The sequence below is a fragment of the Neolamprologus multifasciatus genome, chromosome 4 (assembly GCF_963576455.1).
Source record: "Neolamprologus multifasciatus chromosome 4, fNeoMul1.2, whole genome shotgun sequence".
In the NCBI taxonomy this organism is placed as follows: Eukaryota; Metazoa; Chordata; class Actinopteri; order Cichliformes; family Cichlidae; genus Neolamprologus; species Neolamprologus multifasciatus.
In genome coordinates, this window is record NC_140442.1 from 21,391,818 (window position 1) to 21,407,453 (window position 15,636).

The 15,636-nt window shown below is 41.2% G+C and overlaps 1 protein-coding gene across 2 annotated transcripts in view; it reads left to right on the forward strand.

Annotated features, from left to right (window-relative positions):
* prkcbb (protein kinase C, beta b) overlaps window positions 1–15,636 on the forward strand; it is a 105,107-nt gene that overhangs the window by 45,464 nt on the left and 44,007 nt on the right. For both annotated transcript variants that reach the window (XM_085158146.1, XM_085158145.1), the window contains exons 6-9: window positions 3,252–3,408; window positions 3,947–4,081; window positions 6,070–6,166; window positions 12,327–12,470. In XM_085158146.1, coding sequence (XP_085014272.1) covers window positions 3,252–3,408; window positions 3,947–4,081; window positions 6,070–6,166; window positions 12,327–12,470 — 533 coding nt within the window. The remainder of the gene's footprint in view (window positions 1–3,251; window positions 3,409–3,946; window positions 4,082–6,069; window positions 6,167–12,326; window positions 12,471–15,636) is intronic.

Here is a 15,636-nt window from a genome sequence, read left to right on the forward strand (position 1 = left end):
CCCCAAAGGATTATTGAGTAACAGTGTGCAACACTTTTTGTCAGTATGCAAACAGACCTTTCACCAAATTTAGCTAAAATAAGTCGCAGTGCATGCTACTTTTTCTCTCGCCCTCCACTCGTTAAATAGCACAAATTCTTCTGTGCTGCACTGGGAGATCAAAGCCGCTACTGAGTCTGCTAAAATTCACACGCTCAACCCAGATTGCAATAAATGTTTGCCTTAAAAGTGGCAAAGTTATGCACTTCTTTTATGGGCCACATTTGCCTTTGCCCAGGGTGAATCTGGCTGCCTCAGCTCAGCCAGAGGTCCAACTTATAAAAGGCCAGATATGAGATGTGTTGTGACATTTGAGCCACATCTGGCTCATCCTACATCTGCTGGTGCAACAACTGTGCTGTAAGTTAATAAAATAGGCAAAATTAGTATGTCTCCTACCCATTGTCAGAAAATGGCAATATAAGATGTATATGTAGTCCTTTAAATGCACCTTTATAGTAGGGCTGTGCGCTATGAAAAAAATCACATATCCCTATATAAGACATTTATTGTCCTGACAACAATATAAATCACAAAAATGTAACATTTTCTGTAAATTCTGTGAATCTCGGGCAGCTCGACTTGCGTGAAGTTTTTCCAGCTGGGCGTCATGTAGCTGGAGTCGAGTATTTTAACCGATGCATGAAACTATACATTTAGACATAAGTTGTAACGGTCACCATTTTCTTTCAAAGTTTGAGTCTAAGTTTTATTTTTTAGCACCTGACGGCTCTTTTTTTTCTTCTCATCCATAAACTCTCTGCATACTCTTTCACTTGATTCAGTTTATTTTGAAAAGTCTCAACAGGATCTTGAGCTTTATTGTGAAAGGTTTACGTGGAAAACAAACAAGCGGACATCGGAGCCACGCGATAGTTTTACCGTCATTGTTGCTAAGGACAACACGTAAAAACAGGCGCTTGTCCTCCATAGTGTGGTTATATTAAATATTAGAGAAAGAGAGAACTTTAAGAAATTAATATAGTCACTACAGTGACCATCAAAACGATGAAAAAATATCGCTGTAAACAGTTTATTTTATGACACCACAAAACAAACGCGTAATAGAAAACGATAGACGTTTTTATATCGTCATACATATCGTTATATGGAACAGCCCTACTTTATACGTCAAAAGTCCAAAACAAATCCATACAGACGATCTGACAAAGAGCAAGGAAAAGACAGCACGATTTATACTCTCACACAACCGACACAATCACAGGGGAAGAAGTAATAATGAATACAAAGCACAAGAGAAAAGGGCGTACCGAAATTAAACAGGAAGTAACTAATGCAAAGGTTAGACACAGCAGGACTTTACGATAAGGCAATCACTGGGAACAGCTACTAAAGCATAGAGTCCTGTGAGATCGATGAATGGAATGAAAGTGCTTATCTGTTTTCTTTATATTTAATTTGAACAGGATGTGATCATTTGCCCTGAAAGCAGTGTAGATGAAATATTGCACATATCACCTTAGTTTATCATGTTTTGCCAGGAGGTCCGCAACCAAAATGACAGAGCTTTAACCAAACACATTTGTTTTGTGTGTGTGTTGCATGTGCAGTGACAAAGGTCTCATGTGCTTTTGTGTGTCAACTGCTTTCCTAATGGGCTGCCTAAGACACAGCAGCCCCGCTTTTGGTAATTGGATGTGACCTCACAACTTGACCGGGAACTGTAACTGTGCGCACACGCAATTTAACCCACACTCTGACCGCGGGGGATTTTACACCACTGGAATACAATTACAGCCCAATAACAAACAGCCACATAAGAAGGATTAGTGTTGGAACTGGCAACCTTCATCGGTCTACACGGTCATTACAGACAGACTCTGTTAACCTCAAGGCTGTGGCCTCCTGTATAGTTAGGTTAAGCCTGCCGAAATTTAATTTGTTGGTTTCAGGGCAGAGTTTTGGTTTCCAATCTAAGGCTCTTATTTGACTGAATTGCAGTAACGAGAAGGACAAAACTGCTAAAACAAGTACGCATTCTCTGAAACACAATGTCTGGAAATAAATAAAGGTTGAAGTTGAACTGTTAACTTGGTCTAAAAGATGGAGTGACTGCAAGTTTTTATTAGATGGCTAAACCCAACTTGGGTATGCAATATGTGAGGAACGTGTTAAACAAAATTCCTCAAATTTTGCAAAATCATTTATTACTGATTATTTTCAGGGTCAGTAATAAAAGCTACTGCTTTTGGCCTCGACTTCGTTTGCTCCGTTTGAATCTGTTTGGTAATTATGACATGAATTTTATAAAAATGTCTGATGGGATTCAATGAAATGATGACCGTTTATATCCAAAAGGTTGCTCTGACATTATGAGTGTTCTGCGGAAACCCCTGCCACAGTTTAAACACATAACAGCAGGGAGGTTTCTGACCATATTTCATATAGTACCCACCCTGAAATGGTTGTAGAGCTTTCCTGCTGCAGGCTTGAAGACGTGTGTAAAGCATCCAGATTTTAGAATTTGTATCTTGTTTGCAGCAACATCCAATTTTGAACCATTGTTCTGTCAAAATCTGCTTTATTGACCAAGCATGAATAATAAAGTTTCTCTTATGAACCAGCGTGGATGCAATACAACTAAAACAACCAATAGATTGGTTGGCGTGGGTATTCACTGCCAGGCAGTAATTCTATTTAAAGCGATGTCAGCTCATTTATCACTTTAAAAATAAAAACAAATGCATATTTGCTTCAGCTTCACCAAGCAGGAAAATTCATACGAGGCAGCAGAAAAGTGAGTGCAGATATATGGGATTATAAATATTTGGCTAAAACCAGGTGGTGTGTCCTTAAAAGTTAGTCAAAAATGAAATTTGAATAAACATATTTGTTCTTTATTTTAAGTTTTAAGAATAGTAATAATTAAAATTATGTCCGCATTAATTTATATTCATATTTTCCCACCATAAATTCCCACCATTCCCAATTCAGCTTGTTTTATGAGAGTGATCATTAAAGTTCTTTTAGCTACATTTAGTTACATTTATATGTAGAAATAGTTCACCTTCATATTAAAGCTGTGGTTTCTTACACGCTTGTGTATTTTTTTGTCTCAGTGTTGTGCAGAGTACTTATCCTAAAGAAAGGTTTATAATTTAAAACTTTCAATGCTGCTTTTAAATTAGTGTTAATTCTGTTATTCTCTTTTTTTCCTCACACATCTTGTTTCTTTTTATTTCTCCCTTCAGTCAAAGAGGCCAGGAATCTGGTTCCCATGGACCCCAATGGTCTGTCAGACCCTTATGTGAAGCTTAAACTGATCCCGGATCCCCGCAGCGAGAGTAAACAGAAGACCAAGACCATAAAGTGCTGCCTCAACCCCACCTGGAACGAGACCTTTAAATTGTAAGGCCTTATCACGCCAAGTGCGAGGCTATCTTATTTATTTATCAGCCTGTCTTTCCTGTGTACCTTTATCTCTTTTTTGTCTTCTCCTCACTCGCTCAGTGCAATGATCTGAGACCGCGTCGCATTATGCTCGTCTTTCCAAGCATGTGTAACCGCTGGCGCTCGGTTAAAAACATCTGGCGCCTCATTTTTGTAAAACCTTGCTTTTGGGGTCGTTTGCCACAGTTGGCTCCAGTGACTTACTTAATAAGGCACATTGAATTTACCGTGGAAATGCAGATGTTCACTCTGAAATGCTATCATTTCTATCAATGTGTCTAAAAGAAAGAAAAAAGTATGCACAGAAGAAAGATGGAAAGCTTTCCTGATACCTTATCAGAGGAATGATCCCAGGAATAAATGTGGAAGATGAAAAAGGATGAATTCAACACTGCTCCCGTGTGTCTTTAAAACTCAAACCTTTGACAATAACCACACCTACAGTTATCACTCTCAGCCATCATCCAACTGTTGTTTGTCCTTCCTTCTCTCGCAGCCACCTGAAAGAATACGATAAGGACCGCCGTCTGTCAGTGGAGATGTGGGACTGGGACCTGACCAGCCGCAATGACTTCATGGGATCACTGTCCTTTGGCATCTCGGAGCTCCAGAAACAAGGGGTGGATGGATGGTGAGATGGAAAAAAAGGAGGAATAGAAGAGGGTGTAGAGAGGCATGAGGCAGAGAAACTGTGGTGGTAGAGGAGGAGGAGGGAAAGGTGACCTTGTTCATTAATGCGCTGTAGGAGAAATACTTTAGTTAGAGCTCCTCTTTTTAGTCTGATTATACTCAGCGCCAGAGCAACTCTACCCCCATCTCTTTATCTCTGCTTCTTTATCTCCACCACCCTCCCTCCCTCCTGCACTTTCTATCTGTAGCCCAGTCTCTATATCCATCTTCCTCTCTTTTGTTTTTTGCTGACGCTGCCCTGTCAGGGTTTTTAATGAGATGCCAGATTTTGAGGTGGAATGGTGGAGGCGGAAAGATGCCATTAAAAACCTGATGTTCAGAGTGAACCTGTGCAAGTTTTCCTCTATTCTGTCTTCGAGCAGCCCAGAAGGCTCACACTCGCTGGCGAGAGGAGATACAGAGCGCGAGTAAAGCTAAAGCTCTGTATGAGACTGTGGTATTTGAAATAATGCTAAAACATACTTGTGTCCTAATAATAGTTTGCAGATATGTACAGTGTGTACATTACTGTGCAGAAGTCTTGAGTCACCCCTGATTTTTTATTATTATTATTCTGTATCCAAGGAGACACACTTTCTTCTGGTTTTCTGAAGCTCTTCTAAGGTTTTTCATTGGACATTGGCTGGTTTTTCACCCACCTTCAGTCCAGTATTTTTCTTTATTGAACCACTTAATGCTGACCTAAGAGTCATTAAAGCATAAAAAAGGCATTCATAATTAGCAAAGAGCCATATAATAGCATCTTTAGGTGCTTTGTTACTAGTATCCTGTCTCATAGGACAATTGTATTCCAATTTCTTTACTTGAAACTAAAAAACATGTCAAAGTTTGACACATAAAACAATATTTTTGCACCAACAGGGTGATTCCCAGAGTGCTATTAGCTGCAAACGTGGCACTCAGCACAGTGTGCAGTATGTCCCTAAAAAAATTTGAGGAAACTGGACAAGTAGAGGACAAAGGAAGAAGTAGCAGTCCTAAAAACTATCTACAACATATGACTTTCAGCAGATTCAGCAGAAGTTATGTCCTTAAGAAATGGGGGGAAAAAATCCAGCAGAGACCTGACACAGAGATGCAGCCTAATCCGAAGCCTAATCGGAAATGTACCAACTCTGTTTTTGTCTTATATACACACTATTTCCGCATGTGATTGCACATGTTTCGATAAATTTCCCATTTTCCTAAAAAAAAATATAAAGAAATGAGGGGCAGCCTGAGACTTTAGCACAGCACCGTAAATGTACACATGTAAGAGTATGAGTTCATTATAGGATTCAAAGTTTTGGTGATACCTTTTATATATTGTTGACAGTCTGAAGGAGCTAGCACAAACTCCATCAGTATGCAAACATAGTGGCTGTCATTAATAAGTGTTTATTATGAGATAAGCAACCATGACCAGCTTGTTATCATGTGTTAATTTCGGTAACAGCTCCACCTTGCTGCTTAAAGGGCAGATTTTTGCTAGTAAGTGGAGTACAGAAACCAGAAAGGTAGCTCCTGATAAACAACAGTGTCGCTTCATATCTGTTTCCCATGTCTTTTTTTAACAAACACAGCTCAGATCTGACAGTCTAACTGGCTGAGGAGGCATATTTCCTAACAGCAAAGAAAGTAAAGAGCAGGGATCTGTTTCCCTGCATCTATAAAGGCCAAGCACAAATGATTTGCTATTTAAAAATGTGAAAACTATATAGTATTGATTTTGTGGGACGATAAGCGTCTCCACTGTGTTTTGAGCCCATCTCAGGCTTTGTTAAAATACCATGAAGGGGAATGAATTGGTAAATAATGGCCTGATTATTCTTTAGGCCCTTAAATTGGTGCAGTAACTGTCAGCAGCTTCAGTTAATGGCAGCAGTTAAACACCCCAATTGTATAAACTAATTGGGAATTGATTTGACTGGAAATATTCTCTCACTTTAGGTTTAAGCTGCTCTCCCAGGAAGAAGGCGAGTACTTCAATGTACCCGTCCCTCCGGAGGGGGAGGAGGGCAACGAGGAGCTACGGCAGAAATTTGAGGTGTGTGTGCATTAAAATTGTAAAAGTTGACGTACAGCACAGGTGATTAAAGGGTTACCTGTGTGCGTGCATGCGTGTGTGTGTGTGTGTGCATGTGTGTGAGGACTATGCATCTGTGTGTGTCTGAGTGAGGGCCACTCTGGGAGAGCTGTTAGCAGTTGGCAGGCACACTTATAGCACCATCCGGTCTGGCACACTGCAGGCCCAGTGTGTGCGTGCGTGCGTGTGTGTGTGTGTGCGTGTCTGTGTGTGTGTGTGTGTGTGTGAGTAACAGCTGACCAGTAGGCCCATTCATTTGGCAGCGTTGAGGATAACCACTTTGTTTTTTTTCTCTCTCTCTCTTTTGCTCGCCTCCTTCTGTCTTTGTGACACTCAGCCACAAACCTGAAAGACTTTTTGTGAATGTGTTAAAATAGTGATGTTAGTAGCAAATTTGCTTCTGTCACAGTTTAGGAAAATGTTCTTGCAGGGCATGTTAAAAAAAAAAAAGATGAAAAATACACAGTTTGTTTGAAATACAGTATTGCCCAAAGGTCTTTAACCCCACCCCCAATTTTTTCATGCATTAATTTTTTTTTTCAGGTCTGACGCTTCTATTGTTCTCAACTTGTACAGTTTCCTTAAATTTTTTAGAGACATGCTGCACACCATACTGAGATCCACTCATTTTTCTGAATCTAGCTAATCCTGATGGTGCAAAAATATTACTTTTTATGTCTGTGAAGCTGCAGGTTCAAGTGAAGAAATGGAAACAAATTATGTATTTTTGTGGCTACTAGTAACAAAGGAAAGACACTATTTACAATTGGTTCTTTGTTGTGTGTAGACACAATGCTGGGTCATCCCCTGAGTTAGTTGCTTTTTTTATTCTAGAATGACTCGTGGCTCATAGTTAAGTGGCTTAACAGAAAATAAAAAACTTTGAAAGAGCTTCAGAAAGCCTGGAGAACAATTGCTCAAGACTACGTAAAAAATTACTATAAAGTCTGGCTCCTAAGAAGCAGAATTTGTAGAAATAAAGTTGAAGAAATGAAGACTTTTACACGGTTCTGTATGTGACATGTGTATGGGACTTTTTTCTAATTGATAAGAAGATTGGCACCACTCTCGTGTCTGCACACAGACACTGGGGGATAAAACAGTTTCCTCTGTTGAAGGCCGACATGAGTGTAGGGGGATAAAACTTTTAAGGTTTTGACCAAGAAACGGTGAACTAAAAATGCAGGACACAGAATCAGAGTTTAAAAGGTTGATTGTGGAGGGAAGTGTAGAGTGGAAAGTTCCAGGCAAGTGGCGTGCCCCGGAGGTCTGTGGCTGAGCTGGCGGGGAGGAGGGAGGCAGGGTTTGCAAACCTGAGAGGTGAATTGCAGGCGAGCGGGTTTAGAGGGCAGCTGGCTGACACGCACAAGGAGAGATGAGTTCACAAGAGCTAGGAAACTGTTAATGGATCAGACCTTGCACGGGGGACGATTACAAAAAAGAGATTTTCCCTTCATTAGATAGTTTTCCTATAACTCTTCTCGATTGCGCCTTTATTTTAACATTTACAAGTTTAATGTAAGTGCGCTGCAGTATTCTTTATGGCTAATTGTTTGAATGTTGGCTTCATAGGGAAGCTATTCCTGCCTTCTATCCTCCCTTTCTCTCAGCGTCCCTCCTCCCTGTCCTCATTCAGCTTTCCTCTCCCTCCTTGACTTATCTGTTTTGTCCGCTGTCACCTTCGCAGCCCGCCTTGTGATTTTCTTTCTTTTAATCTGTATTTCTTTCCCATGTCTCCTCAAGGTCACGCTCCTCAGACGTTTACTGAGACAAATTCTCGGGGGGGGCAGATGTCACACACGCACACACAGAAACATGCGCGTCCACGCAAGCTTGAATTCAACCTCTGGGGTGAAGCCTTCAGAGAGGTTGCAATGAGAAAGAAAGACACAGATGCCTCCATCTCATACACATGATGAAACTCAGAATAAGATATGAAGGAGAAGGCAATTTGACCTTTACAATAAATTTTCCTGTATGCTGATTACATTCGGTTTACAGTTCACTGTAAATGTGTGGGAAAAGCATCTAGAACAGCTTGTTGGAAGACAGCTGGGACTTCAGCGTCACCACTGATATTTGGGGGAGCAGTGTTTGCCTGGTGTCACGGACTGATATCAATTGATTTCAAAGGAGTTTCTGCAACACACATTGGTACCATGTGGTAACTGTAACTTTTAGAGTAGAAAAACCGCATCACTAACAAGTGCTTTAAATGTATTTTAGGGGTGGAAATTAAGAAGTAATAACACTTTATTTTACCGTGTCCGATACTTTGCCTTTTTGAGATTGGTATACGCTCTTCGGCGCATGTTCTGATTAAATTTGGCACCACTATATTGATAATTGTGTCACCAGAGAAGGCAGTAAAATATATTGGTACATCAGTATTTTGTCCCAGCCTTATTGTACTCAGCCAGTACCCAAATCTACTTGTAATTAAGAGGGCACAGAGTTTTGCGGGGTGGGGTTTCAGTTCTGAGGACCTTTAATGACATCCTTCTGTTTGCATTCAGCATTTGTCTGGTGGTTTTTTATCATCTGCATGGCTTTAGCGTCAAACATAAGGCCTGCGTGCCAGAATCAGCCTGACAAAGACCCCAATCTGGCCCGCTGGCAGGCTTTGGAAAATGTAAAGGAGGGCATAGATTTTGGTCTTTTAACTGTAGTTTTAAACCTCATGGACATTGACAGTACAGCAAAGTAATTCAGTTATAGATTTACACACGTTCTTCCAATCTAAGCTCAAAGAGTCATGCTGACAGATTTCTTTCATTTACTACAGCAGCATTTCTTTACCATGTAGAAAACCTGAGACATAATGTTACAATTGCTCTTCTTTGTCTTACATTAAGATCTCTCATTGATTGAATGCGTAGTTAAACCTTTTACACTGACAGAAATTGGAGTTTCACCAGTTCGGCCCACATAAGATCAAAGTGGGCTGTATGTAGCCCACTGTATAAAACGAGTTTGACATTCCTGCTTTAGACAGAGTTAGTGCAAGAGCGGCATTACTCTGCAGGCTTTGCCTTCAGCATGCTCCGCTGCTCGCAAACACCTTGACTGTTCCCGCTTGTTTGTGTGTCTGTGTGTGTTTGCGTGACAACAGATGGAGACAGATAGAGGCTTTTATCCATTGATGAGCTGAGAACTGTATGGCGTGCACCACACGCAGTGCAGGGAGCCGCAGAGCAGTGGCAGTGAGGAAATGACTGCAGCGGCACAGGACAAAAAGTGCAGAGACCGTCAGTGTGGATCATCAGTTTAAGATAAGATTGGAAAAAGATTAGATGTGCTCTGCCTGTACCTCTGTTTCTGAGCGAGGACGCATGTATTAATTAAGATTAATATACTAAGAGCATTTTAAAACTGAAGCGCGGCTTAACAAAGTAGAGAATACGATTAAAATTCTTACAAGGGAGATAAGACGAGAGGGAATGACAAGGTCGAGACAGAGAAATGGTTAGAAATGAAGAGCGAGCAGAGGACTGACAGCTGCTGATACACACGAATAAATGGAAAGTTAGAGACAAAGGCCAAATCTATAAAGATGAAGGTGAAAATGAAACAGAATAAATGATAAACGAAACACAACGAGAAAGATTTCTGTCTTTCAACACATTTTGATTGTTTCACAGTAAAAATTTAAAGGCATGGAGTTATGTTTACGTCTGTGGCTTCAGTATCTTAAAGTCAGTAATTATTTGTGTGCGCTTAGTGGTTTTTATCTAAACTGAAAAAAAATGATAAAAAAGATCTTTCTGGTTTTTGCCAGTAAAGGTTACAAATGCAAACACAAACAAATATCATACTTTACACATGAGCACTATGTAGAAGTCTTTTTGCCACACTGTGTTTTATTGCGTGCACTTGTTTTTGATTAATTTTGCAGTCAGACAAAGGAAAACAGTGGTACATGTCACTGAAACCGTAAATGGCCTGTATTTGTATAGCGCTTTACTTAGTCCCTAAGGACCCCAAAGCACTTTACACTACATTCAGTCATTCACACACACATTCACACACTGGTGATGGCAAGCTGGGGCGCATTGACAGAGGCGAGGCTGCCGGACACTGGTGCCGATTACAAGACGAACTGCCAACTCTTGAGCCACAATCACCCCGTAAAACCGTGACACGATCACAATTACTGTGAGTGCGTGCAATGAACTCACAATCTTTGTTGCACCAAAACAGCAATAAAATGACAATAAGCTGGCAACAAGAGTCAGTCTGCTACCAGTTGTGATTGAATGGGGTCAATTTAGCAATTACATGCAATCTGTTCATGATAATACAGAGATTAAATGTGATAAATCAGGGAAAATCTCAAATATATTCACATTACCTCCATTCAGAGGAAATTTCACCAAGCATAGTTATCAGAAAGAGTGAAAAGGTGGCCCCAAGGAGCAGACTCACAGAAGTGGAGGACATTGAAAGGGATTTTATTTACAGTGAATCAACAAATTAAAGTTAGTGAGGCACGACTGGTGCAGATTTAGTGAGGGGAAAAAACTGAGTTAGAAATAAAGGAGCTGCTGTAACTAAATTAAACAAAGGGAAAAGCAAATGGTGCTTACTCGTCACACTGTTGTGCAAGAGGGAACAGAGGGGTTACCAAGAGAGGCCAAGATGGGGAGACGAGATTGCAGGCAGGCAGGTGAGTGGGGAAGCCAGGTGGGTTACTCCAGAAAGATTAAGGTTTGTAGTTCTTCCAAATATGGTTTCATGGGTCTGGAGACAGTAAGACTAAACTAAAGTAGCAACAGGAAAAACAGGTTTATAACTTGAAGCAAAGGAATAGGAGAAACACTAAAGATCCTAAAGGTTACCACAAAGGCTGCAATAATGATCTGGCAAAGAACTGCCGCTCCGTTGCCACCCTGATAAGGGAGATCAGACACAACTATGTGAGGCAAACCATCCCCAGCCTGTCCAGACTCTCACAATGGTCAGTCTCAGGGCGTTTTCACACCTACAGTTCGTTTACTCTGGATTGAATCAGTTGATGAGTTTGTGAACTTGTAGCGTTTCCCCATGGTTTGTTTTCTTTTTGCAGAGAGAAAAATCCAAGTGAACTCTAAGCAAACCAAAATGCGTCATCACTTACTAGATGAGAATATTCAGTCTGCTTACTGGCCAGCTGTGTCTGGGCCGGGAGCAACAAAAGTAAATACAGGAAGAAGGTTCTGTGTTCTGGAATGCTACAAGCATGAACATGGAGAATGTTCATTCCACGGCTAGTTGCTAGCTCATACAGACGTTTGCACATCTATACTACCTCCTACATCCCAGAGTACAGAGCATGCATGGCTCCAGGAAGTTTTTAGCTCAGACTTGAAACGTACACCCGGTAGTTGGTTCGGATCGAGGTCAGATCACATTCACACCATAGATAAACTGCATTAAAGTTCATTTGGAACCATCTAAAAGGTCTCAGTGTGGTCGTCTTGGTCCACACCCAAGAGCGATTACCGTGTTCACACCTGCACAAGTGAAACACACCAAGAGGGAAAACAAACCAAACTCAATTTAAACAGAGTAAACACTGCAGGTATAAAAACACCTTCAGAGTCGGACCTAATTGTTTGGAGACGGGTTGCCTCCCAGCGGGTGACCTGGGGTTGAGGGTGTCGCATGTTCTGAGTGACCGGTAACTTGTTATCAGTAAAGTGAATGCAAAAAACATTCTATGCAATCACCAGGAAGCCATGACAGCCATCTCCTGGAAGTTTACAGAAAACTAGAGCTACTGTGACTGGTCCATATTGACCAGTCACAGTATATGGTTTATATGGTTATATAAACCATATAAACCATTAAGAGCAGATCTTTAATTCTCAGTTGTTAGGTCTTATAGTCATGCTTACCAATCTGTCTCTGATTTGATCGCTGTTTATGGCAATTATGCAACTGTTTTCAAAATGACTAATAGTATTCATTAACATTAAAATGCTACAAAAAGTACTTCTTAATTAAGTCCAGATGGCTCAATAACACCAACATCCTCATCCTGACATTTTAAAAAAATATTAGCTCACAATGAAATCCTGGAGTCGGGTGCCAAGTTTGTTTTGCCTAATTTCTTCTTTATTTTCTCTCACCCCCCATCTAGAGGGCTAAAATTGGTCCTGGGAAGAACACAGAAGGGAAGTCAGCCAACGCCGCATCCCGGTTCGACTCCAATGGCAACCAAGACCGCATGAAGTTGTCTGACTTTAACTTCCTCATGGTGCTGGGCAAGGGCAGCTTTGGCAAGGTAAGACGTGATGTTTAAGTGTGTGTGTGTGTTACTGTTTTTGATATTTAACACCATCGACTTGGTGGGGATGCCAGATGGAAATTAGCCTGCATGGCTAAATCTGGCACATTTGTATTATACGCTTCTGCCAATTAATATTTTCACTTTTTAAATAAAGTAAACAAAAAATAAACATATTCTATGGGATACAAAGTACAGCGGCCTCACCCTTAAAATCCAAAAATTAGCACAATCATAGCTTAACAACTTGCTATATATTATGCTCCCTGTGACTTTGGCCTCTTAATTTACATGTAGTTTAAGTTGATATATGAGCCAGCTATCATGGATACAGAAAACCTTGTTTTTTTATAACTTGTGTGCCATAGCAAATATATCTGGGAGGCTCTTGTTTGTCTGTGTGTTTGTGTTTGTTTGAGCATCAGAGCTTTGCTGTATAACTGCAAACAGAGCTTACAGCAAAGGAAAGAAAACATGGCCAAAAAGAGGAGATGGAGACAGAGGGAATCAAAGGTGATGAAGCACGAGTAGGCCGAGGTGGATGAAGAGAAAGAGGTGAGGAAGATGATGTGACAAACAGGTAGGCGATGGAAGAAGAGAGGCGAGAGATGTGAGGCATCGCGACAAGGTTGACGTGAATAAAATGAGCGAGAGGTAAAAACGTCGGACTGAATGAAAAGCGGGAGAGTGGGAAAGGGGGGGGGGGGGTGTTAGAGGGATGTGAATGAATGAAAATCAAGGCAAGAAACAGGAAGAATGGGAAGATGCTGTGAAAGCCAGACAGAGGGGTAGAGCAGCAGGATGGAGGGAGACAGAAAGTGACATAAAGAGCACGAAAGAGAGAGAGAGTCCATTGTCTGAGTATCAGACTTGTATGCCGGCTGCCTGTTTCCATGGTAACAAGCATTTAAAGCTACACTGATGCGTCATTGTAATGGAGCCCGAGTTGAAGCGCGATCATTACTGGAATACCCAACTCACACAAACACAGACTGCTGAAGCATGCAGAGATACACAGCTTCAGCAGAAGACAAAGTGTACACACACACACACAAGCAAACACACATGTTGGAAAGCACATTCCTGCAAATGTAAATCCAACTGTCATTTTAGTCTGTGCTATGCAGACGCACACACGCACCAGGACATTTTGTGAAACGAGTCGCTCACATGACGTGTGTGTCACTTTAAAGGTTCCTGAGTGTGCGTGGGAGGCTGGTAGGACCTGCTGCCACACAACCGGAGTAACACAATACTGCTGCAAACACTTCTCTGTGATTATAGGACACATGTGCAGTCAAGAGGGCACGCTTCATTTTGGCCTGCCTCATCATTCTTTATACGCATGCATCGCGGCGTAATAAGAGCTGGAGTTGCACAGACACGCAAAAACAGGCATTGCTGTGCAGAATAATGAATTTTAGCAAATTTAATGATAGCCAAAAGCAAAAATTGTCATTACTGTAAGGTCAAGCGTGTCAAACATGAGGCCCAGGGACCAGAATCAGCCCGGCAAGGACTCCAATTCGGCCCACTACACAGCTTCAGAAAATATGAAGGAGGGCATAACGTTTTTTTGGACATTTATCGTATAGTTTCATTGGTTCGGTCCACTCAAGATCCAAGTGTGTTGCAAATGGTCCACAACATAAAATACATTAAGGACTTATATTCTGAGAGTTTGTAGACTTCTTTTTTTGAAAACACTGTAGAATAGACAGTAAGGCGTGAAGATACCACAGGGGGGACTGACACAGTTCCCCGGGTGGGCTCCCTGCAGTAGCCTTACGGGTGAGGAATTGTGTTAGGATACATGAATGTTCCCTTTAGTTTTTTGGTGGGACACAGTAACACAATACCAGCAATAACACTTCAGCTGAGAGATGCATGTATTTTTAATCGCTGTAAAATCATTTTTGTGTTGCCAACATCCTTGCCTGGATTTGTGGCAATGGCTACAGTGTTGAATTATCCCTGGAAGCACAATATCAGGAATTATTAAAAAAAAATATCTCTGCACTTTCCATACTTTGCGCAGCCATCCAGTGGGCCTGGTTTGGAACCTCTAATAGGCCACAAACCTCATGCTTGACAATCCTCTAGACCAGCTAAGACTGTGTGGTAGTGGGCTATTACACAACAAATTAGTTCTTTGTTACAGTTTCCCCCCTTTCTCCTCACAGAAGACACTGCAGCCTGAGATTTGCTGCACACAGAAGAATAATTATTTGAGTAATGAACAAACTGATGGTATTTAAAAAGAAATGTCCTTCAAGCCCACCACACAAACAAACACTGTAACTAAAGCCACTGCAGACATGATCCAAATGCAAAAGGAAGTCTTAAAAGTCTGTTTTCATTTAGGTTTTCTTGGAACACTCAATGCCTCAGTGGAAACAACAGCTGCGTATACTATATATAATAAATGACCGTTTTTAATGATACACACAGCCCACTGTGATGCAGCACAGTGCAGATTCTTGCAGGGCAGCATTTATTTTGCCTGGATAAATTCACTGTGCAAGGTCAGCAGAGAAAACACAGCGGCATCATTTACGACACATGACAGCTAATATCCTCGGGACGGCTTTCTGGCAAACGACCCTGAAAAACTTCCCAGGGTGCAAACAGTGACACACATGCTGCAACCGGTCTACGAGTGGGTCAGACACCAAACATCCTTGTGGTCAAGCACAATAACTGGGAAGGTGAAAAAACAAGGATAATAAATGCAGAAGTTAAAATGTGTAATCGATGGTGGTGTAATGATGCCAAAAAGATCATGTTGTTACTGTCTGACCTGTGCATTTGATGTCTTTCTCCTGTGCTGGTCTTGTCCTTGTGGTTGTATAAAATGAACTTTGGGCCAGATGGTGTCCTTCCTCTCTGTTTCAACTCTATAAAGTTTGTATTTACATAAAGTCACGCTGCCACCATATGCACACACACACACGCACACACTCAGTTGTGTCCAACAAAGTATACTACCAGCTGAAGTTTTTAAAACTGGCAGCTGTATAACCAAAAACGCATATTAATACCCTGATACGTGCTCACGCACACACCCGTCCACATATATAACTGCGTCTCTTTGTCCATCTGTGGTGCACTCCCCAGAGAATACCGAACCCAGTAACCTCTCTGCATTATCATACCTGAATAT